Source organism: Choloepus didactylus, chromosome 1 (assembly GCF_015220235.1).
Source record: "Choloepus didactylus isolate mChoDid1 chromosome 1, mChoDid1.pri, whole genome shotgun sequence".
In the NCBI taxonomy this organism is placed as follows: Eukaryota; Metazoa; Chordata; class Mammalia; order Pilosa; family Megalonychidae; genus Choloepus; species Choloepus didactylus.
Window position 1 is genome coordinate 198,957,395 of NC_051307.1, and position 11,962 is coordinate 198,969,356.

General features: G+C 42.5%; 1 protein-coding gene across 1 annotated transcript; it reads right to left on the reverse strand.

Moving 5' to 3' along the window:
• Positions 1 to 640: 640 nt before the first annotated feature.
• Positions 641 to 8,349, reverse strand: LOC119528604 (serine protease 46-like). The gene is made up of 4 exons (XM_037828931.1): positions 8,119 to 8,349; positions 7,683 to 7,942; positions 6,730 to 6,890; positions 641 to 751 (listed from the first exon to the last, which is right to left on the reverse strand). The coding sequence occupies exons 1-4, from the start codon at positions 8,184 to 8,186 to the stop codon at positions 671 to 673; spliced, it is 570 nt and encodes a 189-aa protein (XP_037684859.1). The 5' UTR covers positions 8,187 to 8,349; the 3' UTR covers positions 641 to 670.
• Between the last annotated feature and the right edge of the window lie 3,613 nt (positions 8,350 to 11,962).

Below are 11,962 nucleotides of genomic sequence, written 5' to 3' on the forward strand. Positions count from 1 at the left end.
ACCATGCTTCATGGTGAAATGTGAGAAGCACTTCCATGAAGTCGGCAACAAGAAAAAGCACACCTATGACTCAAGGTTGTGTTGGGGAGTGGTATCCAAAAACAATGAAAAAAGAGGTAAAAATCACTGAAATAAAAGAGGCGAAATCATTACTAATTGCAGCTCATATGAGTGTAGTCCTGGGAAGCCCAAAACAGGTAACCAGGAACTCTTAGAAATAATAGAAGGTTCAGTTAGCTGAACTCCCAGATGTTTTCAGGGTGATTACAGGGAGGGAAAGGAAGAAACAGAAATGAAGAAAGCTCCTGTTCCTCCTCCCTGAGGAGGAGGCTGCAGACAGTGAGTTACTGGAGGTGTTAATTTGAGTCTAAATATGGTGTGGGAAATATACGGTGACCAGTAGTAGAGTGAAATTGAGACATATAACTTCTAGACCACTAAAAGGGAAAAGTGGTGTGGGAAAAAAAAAAAAATCAAACCAAAATGCAAGGTGGGTGGTACAAAAAGAAACATTATTCTTGGTAAATGGATTAAAGGTCAGACTCTCAGATTTGTTGAAAAAATAGCAACCAGTTTTATGCTGTTTACAAGAGACACACCTAAAACTAAATGACACAATGTCTCCTAGAAGACAGAGCAATGTTCTGGAACGTTGTTCTAGGCCTTGCAATCAGACGAGAAGAAATAAGAGGCATACACATTGAAAAGAAGGAGGTAAATCTATCATTGTCTGCAGATGATGTTTCTGTGCCTAGAAAATGGAAGAAAATCAATTAGATCCAGGAAGGTTGCTGGTCGCCAAGTAAACACATAAAAAAATCAATATATAATGCAAACAGAAAATACAATGAAAGAAAATATACTATTCATGATAGGTACAAAATATATAACACCTAGGAATAAACATAAGAAGTTGCCTGCAGGAACTATATAGAGAAAGCTACAAACTCCTTCTTGGAACAAGAAGAAATAGAGCAAATTAAAAAAGATGTCTACTTTCCCTAAATTAGTCTATTAATTTCCACCAAAATTCCTACACAATTTTCTTTTTGACATTATTCTAAAGTTGTTCAGTTAGAATAAACATGAGAGAACAGCCAGGTAAATTGCTTAAAAGAAAAAGGACTTGCTGTACCACATACAAAATTAATCATAAAGCTACAATAATTTTAGAAAAATAGTGGTGGTATAAGAATGAGACTGCAAAGGGCAGAAAAAGACAAAAAAATAAGATAGAATTTAGAATATAATAAAAAAAATTATCACACACACACACACAAACTACCACAACTATTCAATAAAAGACTTGTACATAACTGGCTATCATTTGGAGAAAAATAAAGCTGGATTCCTTCTCTCAACCTTCCAGTTGATTCAAAACTAAACTATTTAATGAAAAGAATTAGAAAATGTATGAGTAAATAATTTTATAATCTTGAAGTGCAAAAGATATTTCCATGCACAGCACAAAAACTAATATCATTGAGGAAAATAATGATAAATGTGAATACAAAATTTTTAAGTAGCTGTAAAGGGAAAGAATGCACATACACATAAAAAAGGGTAAATGATGGACAAATGGAGTAAAATATAAAGCATTTTACAAAAGTTTAAAACTTCTAGCACTCAAGGTTTTTTGGTAGGTTTTTATTTTTAAATAATTTCAGACTTAAAGAAAAGTTGTAATAATAATATTCTTTACCCAGATTCACTAATTGTGAAGCAAATTACATATTTTCTTTATTCTCTCTCTAAATGTGCATGTGTATACAAATATAAAGTTTTCTGAACATTTGATACCAATTTGGAAAAGACATGGTGCTCCATCACCACTAATTAGTGTAAGGTTTAATATCCAGAGTTTTCATAAATCATAAAGTAAATATAATATTATTTTGATAAAAATAAAAATAGTTTAATTAAAAAAACAAGGGCAAAGGACAGAAAAAGGTGTAAATGAACCAGGACTTTTTGCTCACTCTTGGGAAAAAAAAAAATCACTATGATTAAGTGTCACAGAAACATCCTCAGGAGGCCCGGGAGAGAGGAAACCAGGTGTGTATTCTCCCCTCTGCCCTTTAGCGTCCATTCCTCCTACTCCATCTGGCTAAGCTTGGTGTCTCCTGAACACACCAAGATTAAATAAAGCGGGAGGAGAGTGCAGGCAGCAGGCACTGGGTGCTCTCTGGGCCTGGAGGGATTTACACCTGACCTGCCCCTGGCTTCAGGGAGCCCACTTCACACTCACTGAGTGGTCCTCCTGGTATACTTAAGGTGGGGACAGGTACCCTCCACCCCATAAAAGGGGAAGGGGGGAGACTCAGCGCAGGAGCAGCTCTGTCCCAAGAAATCCTCACAAAATCACCTTCCAGTCTCCACTCTGAACCCTTTGATATACGAATGCAGGGAAATGTCAGTCACACAATTCTCTCTGGATTCTGATGCATGTTGTATTTTGATGCCTCTGTCGAAACTTCCTATTACGTATCCCGTTACACAAGCAATTTACGGAATTGCTCAGTTTCATGAAATTAAAACAAAAATGAGATGGACGTTTTAGTCCACCAAAAGGGCAAAAGTTAAAATAAGGATAATGTCTACTGCTGGTGATTATGGGGGAAAAGGGCACTCATATATCATTGGTATTAACATAAATGGAATAAATCTTTAAGGAGGTTAATTTGTCAATATTTATTAAAATTTAAAGTGTGTATACAACTGATCTTGTAATTAAACTTCCAAAAATTTACTCTAGAGAAATACTTGAATAAATTTGCAAAGATACATGAACAAAGATTTTTACTCTAGTATAGTAGAAATGTCTAACAATCGGGGAACAGTTAAATAGATTATTACATAGCCATATGAAAGAATTATTCAGTAGTGAAGGAGAATGGAACATATTTATACATATGGATATGGTAAGTTGCCCAAGATCTGTTTTAAGTGAAAGCTAAAAAGTTAGTGAATGCAATTATAACTGTCTTTTCATTAAAAATAAAAAACACACACAAAAAAACCTAAAACATAGTAAGGGTTATATATGTATGGAAAGAAGTGTTAGGAATATAAACTGAACTATTAAAAGTGGAAATTTCTAGGTAGTGTGATTACAGGAAACTTTTTCTAATTTTTGCAGTTATGTATTTATTATTTTTATTTTTATGAGCTTGTGCATTTCCTTCCAAACCATAAAACATAATATTTAAAAATAAAATAGTGATGATGAAATTACCAGCATTACAAAATTTAAGAGATGAATCCAAAGTTCAACTAAAATGTGATTTCATGGCTTTAAATGTTTAAATAAAGAACTAGAAGGAGTAAAACTTTCTGCTCAAAAAGATGGAAAAAGAAAACCAAATCAAACTCAAGGAAAACCAAAGAAGAATTAACAGAAATAGACAATAATGAAATAGACATTTAAAACATTTAACCACATACCAGATCACAAAAAATATCTCAGCATATTCTACAGAATGGTACCAATGTGGACTAGTTTTATGACCATAGAGATACTGAGTTGGAAATCAGGACCAACAACAAAAATCATGCATTTGGAAATACATACTTCTAAATAAGTCATGGGTCAAAAAGAAAATATAAGGGAAAGTATAAAATACTTAGAACTGGATGATAATCAAAATTTGTGGCATGAAACAAAAGCAATATTAGAGGGAAATTTATAACTTTAAATGCTTGTGTTAGAAAACAGAAAAGATCAAATATAAATTATCCAGGTGTCCAACTCAAGAAGTTAGAAAAAGAACAAAATAACTGAAAGAAGGAAGGAAATAATAAAGATTGGGGCAGAAATAACTCACATGAAAAGCAAAGATATAATACTAATGATTACAAAAATTAAAAGGTGTTTCTTTAAGACAAGAACAAAATAGGCAAATGTTTGACAAGATAAACTAAGAAAAAAGAAGGCAAAAATAAACAATGTTAAGGATAAAAAAAAAAGGAACACAGAACTACATATACAGAGATTTAAAAATAATTTTTAACTTGAAGAATGATTTATTTTATGTTGATAAATTCGAAAACTTAGATGAAGTGAACCATACAAATATGGTGTATGTACAAATACACACATCTTGCCAAGGCTGACTCAAGAAGAAATACTTGAATATACCTTAAATGAACAAACCCACCATTTAAAAACTGGAATCAGGAATTAAAATCTGCCTCCCCGCCTAAAGAAAACAGGTACTGACAGTTTTATGGGAGAATTCTCCTAAACATTCAAAGAACAATAAACTGTTCTCGAGAATAAAAAACAGAGAATACGCTAAATTCATTGTATATAGCTAATACAATCTTGATATCAAAATCAGCCAGAAGCAGTTCAAAAAGGAAAATTAAAAGCTGATTTCATTTGTGCACAGAAATGTTAAATCGTAACTAAAAAAAAGAAACAAACCAAACACAGTAGTAATACTAAAAATAAATAAATAAATAAATAAATAAATAAATAAATAAATAAATAAATTCATGCCCAAGTTGGGTGAGTGTTCCCAGAAACGTAAACACATCTATTCAGATACTCACCCTGTTTACAGGCAGGAGAATCATGGCTGTAATCATCTCAGATAAGGTGGGAAAGTATTTGATAAAATTCAATTTCCATTTTATGATTAAAAAACGAAAGCACTCTGTTGGCAAACCTGGAATAGAGGTAAACTTGCCTCACCAGATAGAGCAAATATCATACTTAGTGGAGAAAGCCTAGGTGTCTTCTCTTTAATATCAGGGACAAGAACAGGAAATCTCCTGTCCTAGCACCTCTTCGAGATTGTACAATGAGAAAACGAAATTACAAGCATAAGGTTTGAGTAGAAGAAACAAAACCTCAGGTTGGCAGATGGTGCAATTGCCTGCATAGAACGTCAAGAGACTCAACAAAAAATTAGAAGTAGGGAGAGTTCAACTAGATCAATATTAGAAAACTATTTGCATTTCTCTATTCCAGCCACAGTTAGAAAAATAATATTAAAAATACCATTTACAACAACCACAAAAATATTAGATACATAGGGACATGTCTAAAAAAAAGAACAAAATGCTTCTGAGGTAAGTTTTAAAGTTTTAAGGAATGATATTACAGAAGACCTAAATGAATGGAGGGATACACTATATTTATGGATGAAAAGATTGAGTTATCATGATGTCAATTCTCTCCAAATTAATCTATATATTCAAGTCAAATTTGAATTAAAACCTCAATATTCATGGGGGGCAGGGTAGAACTTAAACTGAATCCAAAGTTGATATTGGAAAGTAAAGAGACAAGAATGACCAAGAAAATTTTGAAGAAAAATTGATGCGAGGACTTGACCTATGAGATACCAAGACTTCCTATCAGCATAAAAAGCAATGCAACATGATGCTGGTGCTACAACAGACAAACAGACCAAGGAAACAAAATGAATAGCCCAGAAACAGGCCCCTGTGTATAAGAGAGAAACCTGATGTATAAGAGAGATGGTGACAGTCAATGTAGAAAATGGTTTGTTTGTTTTTTTTTTCAAATAAATGGCACTGAGACAATTGGTATTCCACATGAGAAATAAATAAAAATAGGTCACTGTCTTGCATCAATCACAAAATGAATGCCATTCAAGAGTCAAATGTGGAAAACAAAACTTTCAAACTTTTAGGGGGAAAAAATTTAAGAAAATGTCTTTATGACCTCAGGAAAAAGAGGATCTCTTTAAAAGGCTGCAAAAAAAAAAACAGTAGCCAAAAAGGAAAACACTAATATGCTTCAATAAAATAAAATCTAAAATCAGGGTTCAGCAAAAGACATTCAAACAAAGCAAAAAGTTAAAGGAAAACTGCAAGAAGATATCTGCAATGCACACTATAGATGTAGAATTAGTATCCAGAATGCAAAAATATATTAAACTAAAAAAGACAAACAATGGGAAAAAATGTGTAAAGACGTGCCTAAATGATAGAAGAGAAACCACAAATGGTGAAAAAACATATGAAAAGATGCACAAGTGCACTAGTAACCAGGAACATGCACACTGCAACCACGATGGGGCACTGTTTCTCACCCATCAGACTGGAAAGTATTTTATAGTCTGATAATTCCAAAAGTCGGCAAGGATATGGAGAATTGAAACTCTCAAACTCTGCTATAATTGTATAGCTTACTACAACCACTTTGAAAACAGTTTGGCAATAAGGCTTAAGATGATGGTATGCACACTTCACAATCTGCCAATTCCAGGCAGGGTGCATCCTGCTGAGAAATTCTGGAACATGTAAATGGGGAGAAGTGTGTAAGAACATTCAGAGCAGCAGTTTGTGATATGGAAAAATTGGAAACTACCTCAATGTTTATAAAAAAGATAATGTATAAATTGTCATATATTCACAAAAGAGAATATTAGAGAGTGGTTAATTAATGCATTAGAGCTGCATGTATCAATATGGAAAAATCTCAAAAACACAATGTTGAATGGAAGGTGCAAGTGGCAGAAGCGTGACTTCTGCCATTTACGTCCAGATCTGGGCTGGTGTTCAGCAGTGTTAAAATGACTTGAAAAGTACTGAGATTATTACCATCATCATGGGCAGGAGCAAAAAAGTATTTTCACCCCTGTTTCACAGACTGGGAAACTGAGGTGATGATTTTTGCAAGATCTCCCAGTGCCATGGGAAAAGGAAAGTGTGTCCCCCGAAAGCCCCCTCTGTGTCCCAGTCCACATCTCTCACCTTACAGGAGTCTGTGCCCCATTCTGAGCTGGCACATAGCATGTCCTTTCCGATGAGTTCTTGGCCCTTTGGGAGGAGGAATCGGTACTGCTGATTGCAGAACTCATTGCTTCTGATCTTGACAGCCACCTCCTGAAGACGCTGGGGGGCCTTCAGGGTCCCTGACGGGAGAGAGATCCTGCCTCATCATCCCCACAACTTTTCAGCACATCTCCATCTTGGAGTTGTCCACATTTACTAACGTGGGAGAAAGGGCCATTTCCTGGGATGGTGATGAAGGAAAACCCCACCCCATAGCCTGACTTTTGTAAAAGGCTCAACTCATTAAAGAGATTAAGCCAAGGTCTCCCAGTGGGCTCAGAGAGATATCCAGGCCCTGAGTGACAACAAGGAGAGGCTTTCCCAATATTTCAGTTTCCAAGACAATGTGGGGGCTAAGCATGGAAAAGCTTTAGAGTGACTGGCCACATGGCACTGCCTGGAAGGCAGGACCCCACAAGGGCTCCCAGATTCTGGGACCCCAGGGTGGCACCAACAGGGACCAGACCTCCAGGAATTACGGGTGCCCCGCGGTAACCAGGGTACACAATGACTAAAGAGTCCTCCCCAGTGCCTCAGTACCTCCTGAGACCATGGCCTTTGTGCAACCCACAGACAGGGAACCCCGGTAAAAGCTGAGGGTTAGTTGTCTGCCAGTCCTGCTGCAGGGTGGGGGCTTGGCATTGGCTCTAACTTGACGTTGGGAACTGCGGTCTTTTCCACCACAACACTGTGTATAGCTTCTTATCAACAGAGGGGTCAGGACGGTATAGGGCACGTGTAGGTGCTCAGGAAATGTTTGCTGACTGAGTGAATGAGCAAATAATGGAATGAAGGAATGAGCCCATGGTGGGGCAGAGGGAATGTGTTCTGAGGAGGCAGGTATCTTGGGATCTCTGCCTGCCTTCACTCACCTTGACTCTTTGGTTGTTGCCACCCAATTACCCAACACATGGTGCCAGCAGATAGCTTGAACTTGGCATCAGGGAGGCAGATGGGCTTGACTTGGCGGGACCAGGTGATGGGATTCCGGAGCTTCAGGATGGCAATGTCCTGAGAAATGAGATCGTTGAACTTCTCGTGGATCACGATGTGAGTGAGCAGGAGCTGAGTGTCATTTTCTGAGAGGCGTTGGATTCCCACCTTCACCGAATACTCGCTGGAGTTCCTGGAACTGCAGGGCAATGGGTGGAAGGCAGATTGCCAGCAGGGAGGCCAGAAGTGGTCGGAGAGAGCTGGGCTGAGCACGGGGCTGCCTGGCCAGGCCCCCTCCTCCAGATCCCCAGATTCTCCAGGGCCCCCTAGGTCAGAAGACAATGCTTCGGGCACTGGCCAGCTGCCCCAACTGACCTTTGTAAGCAGTGTGCAGCCGTGAGGACCCACTGCGGGTTGATGAGGGTGCCGCTGCAGATGTGCATGCCCAGGAACAGGATGCTCACCTGCCACGGCCACTTGCCTTCCTCCACCAGCTTCCCCCTCACCTTCCTGCAGGCGATGTTGCTCCGCTCACAGGGGTGGAACCAGGGCTCTGGGGAAAGAGATGGAGGGCGGACTGTGCTAGCAAAGGGCAGCTCCCTCAGAGCCCTGTACACAGCAAACTGTCAAGGCAGAGAGAGCTGCCTTCCAGCTCCATCACAAGCAGCCCCTGCCACATGCACCTGTGGGAAGGGGCATTCCTACCACCCTGAAACTGGAAACTAAAGACACGGAGGCAACAGATAGCCACCTTCTGGAGTGTCTCCCGAACAACAGGACCAGACAACCCCTTCAGGACTTGTTATGAGGCAGCTGAACCATCACCCCCAACGAACCCCAGACATTTATACAGCAGTATATACAAGCAGATGATTGGGGGAGTGAAGGAGAAGGTAGACATCAGAGGGGTGTGAGTTGCCAGCTGGTGGTGACAGGATTCAAGTGATCAGCATTGCCTGTCAGCTGTAGCCAAGAAGTAGACAGTGAGGTCCCATTGTACAGCTCTAGGGCCTGCCTTCATACAGACCACCGCCCCTGGAGGTGTGGGCTCTGTGACCATACAAGGAAGTAAGCAAAGGTACTTGTCCATTCCCCCTTGCCCCACTCACTGACCCCAGCACGCAGTGGGTGCATCCTTGGAGGGCAGGGATGGGAGGAGAGGAGGCTCCACTGACTTGGTTATGAGATTGGGATTTTAAATTGGACCAGCCTGGACTGGGCTTTAACAACTGAACGTCATTTAGGACAGGAACGGGAGAAAGATTCTACAGCAAGGTTTGGCCACCAAGATTTTTTAAAAAATGGTCTTTTGTTTTTTGCCCGCAGTCAAGTTCAGACTGATCAATAAACTGTTACCTGTGGTTGTGGACCTCCTCACAGAGACAAAGCAGGACACGTGTTTACACCAGCACCGGCTGACATGGTTACAGAGAGTCTCTGTTTCATTCAGCACCTCAGCATGCAGAGCCGAACAGAGCACTGAGCATCAGGGACTCAGCAGCAGTAACAAGACTTATCTTTGCCTGGGAGAATTTGTGGTGGGGGTGGGGCGAGTTGGGGGACAGCAACAGACAAGGCTAATAACTTATGATGGTCCACATGTATTCGTAGAAGTATCTACCCAGCCTTGCCTTGTAGAAATCCCTCGGAGGGTCACAAACAATTGATGTTTAGGCTCATTCATACCAGCACTCCTGGCACTATCATACATAAATGGCTGGTTCCCAGCAGCCTTTGCAGGGATTTCCAGGGCCCCCCCACAGCCCCCCAAGCCTCCATGGCATGCTGCCTTCCCTTGCCTTCTTGCTGCTCCATTCTCGCCCATGGCCCTTCCCATTCGACTCCCCAGGCTGTCCTATTTTATGTCGTCTCCAAGGGCAGCCCCATTTCAGGCCCTTCTCCTACACTACACTGGGTCTACAATTACCCTTTCCTTTCAGATCACAGCCTGTCCTAATCAAGACTGTTCCAGGTTGGGAGGAAGGAGAGGCTTTTGGAGGCTTGCCCTTTTCTTTCTCACAAAGCTGAGGCCCCACAGAACCAGGATTCTACAGAAAGAACGTCACCACCTAAAAAGTGACAGTCCTAAGGAGCAGGACTGGGCTTTGCCTCTGTATTCCCCAGTCTCAGAGAAGCGCACCCTCAGAATTCATGTCCAGGACAATGTTGACTCCGACCTCCTACCCCAAAAGCAGACACAGGATTTGTGAGACTCAGCCTGGAGATGCCAGCACCAGATGCCAGCACCAAGTATGGAACTGAATCTGGGGGGGAGTCATGATGGATTATTTGGGGGTGCAGGGTGTTGTGGCTCTACCCTTGTCATAGGCACAGCACTGCCTTTCCACACACAGCCAGACACTCAGCGGACAGATTCCACCACAGTCCACCTCTTACCCTGTGAGTTCCCGAGTCAGAGCAGTGAGGTACCCCCATTTCCAAGCTATGCTCTGATGTCATCGTCCATACTCACACATGGTCATGGGAAGACGTGTATTGGCTCCATGAGCACTGTTCCTGGACAGTCACAGTCCCACACCCATCTCCACATCTTCAGAGGCACAGAAGCACATGACGGTCACCTACACGGAGCAGCACACATCCACACAACCCCAAAACATCACAGATGCAGTTCAGGGGGTGGCACTGCACAGTTCAGAGTAGAAGGAGACCACCCATTCAGTCAGTCAGTCAGTCAGTGGCCAAGGCACTGTTCCAGGAGTGAGGAGTCAAGCACTGATAGGGAAAAACAAAGTCCCTGAGTTGGGGATGTCCCCACTCACAGGCACCACCCCTAGCATGTTCTCTGCCAAGCAGAATGGGCGGCTGCGGGTGACCTGAGCCAGGGCTGCCACCATAAGATCATGTGTAGCAGTCAGCTAGGGTGGGAGCCCAGAGACCCTCCGTCACTCACAGTCCCAAACTTTTTTACAAGAGACTACTAAAAACTGGTACTGACTCCTGGCTCCACCACTTACAAGCTGCTTAAGTTCTCTGGGCCTGTGACATGGGGGCATTGGTAAGCCCACCTCACAGGGTGTCGAGACGTGAAGCTGTCTGCGCAGTAGCTGACGCAGGGGGCATGGCCACTTGGAGCAGCAGCAGCAGCAGCAGCAGCATCTTGAGTCCTGGCTCTCCTAAGATTTTGCCTCTCATACAAGCTCATTTGCTCAATGAACAGTTTGTTCCTCAACTTTTAATAAGGCTCTTCTCTTATGTGTTCACAGTCACCCTGCAAATGGGAACTGCCCTGATACCACCTGGCTCTGGAGGCTTGGCACACCACGCAGTCTGATGAGGATGTGCCCATCAGGATACGGACAAATGGAGGCCCTTCAGGCATGGGGACAACTGATATTGGAAGCCAGGCAAACAGACCCCTCCCGCCTCTCCCCCAGGTCCCAGAAGCCCTACCTTCAACATAACGCTGCTCCCCAAATTTGACAGTAGTATATGGAGATGGGAAAAAGCCCTGCAGACTCTCTGGCCCGCCTGCCATTGCAAGCAGATGCCCGGCTCTCACTGGTTCTCATAATGGAATGTGAGGGCAGGGCAAGGTGGGGAATCTCTGCTGTGTGAGGATTCTAGAACTCAGGGTTTGTTCATTCAGGGTAGCAAAGAGTGGGCCTCCACTGAGGAGGAGGAGGTGTGGCCATGCGAGGTCCTGCCAGGGCCATGAGGTGATGCAGCTGCCAGGCACCTCCCTGAATAGGGAACCTGGCACCCAGCTCGGGGGCCAGGGCAGCACTTGGTTTCTGGCCTGTGACGGTGGCCCCTGGGCCCAGCCCTCAGCAGCCACCTGATGCTCAGCCTTGGCCCTTAATGGCAACCTCTGTGCCTAGTCCTGAGCCTGTGACAGCACCTGGTGCTTTGACCCAGGAAGCACCACCAGTGTCCAGCCCAAGCTCCTCTATGGAGACCCACCGAAGGCCCCCTGGAGGTGTGGAAACAGGGGCACTAGCAGGAGGATGATTAGTTCCAACAGTGCATGATTGAGCTGAAACTGAAGTTTTCCTTCTTCCAACTCTATTTTCAAGAGAGCAGCTCCTGAACAGAGGGAGGCTAAGTGTGTCTTTGGCCTGGGAAGGTGACTTTTCAAGAGGAAGTTGATGCTCTCAGCAGCCTGCAGGCCTAGGTCTTCAAGAATGAGCAGGAGAAATAACATCTTGGCATCCCTCCCCACCGCTCCACTGAAGTCCCTTTCTCAAGGACCCAGTGC

Coding starts and splice junctions, on each gene's coding strand:
- LOC119528604 (XM_037828931.1), bottom strand. CDS start 8,186: ATGCACATCTGCAGCGGCACCCTCATCAACCCGCAGTGGGTCCTCACG. Junction 6,891..7,682: donor GCAACAACCAAAGAGTCAAG/GTGAGTGAAGGC, acceptor CTCTCCCGTCAG/GGACCCTGAAGGCCCCCCAG. Junction 752..6,729: donor GGGGCACAGACTCCTGTAAG/GTGAGAGATGTG, acceptor TCCATTTTCTAG/GCACAGAAACATCATCTGCA.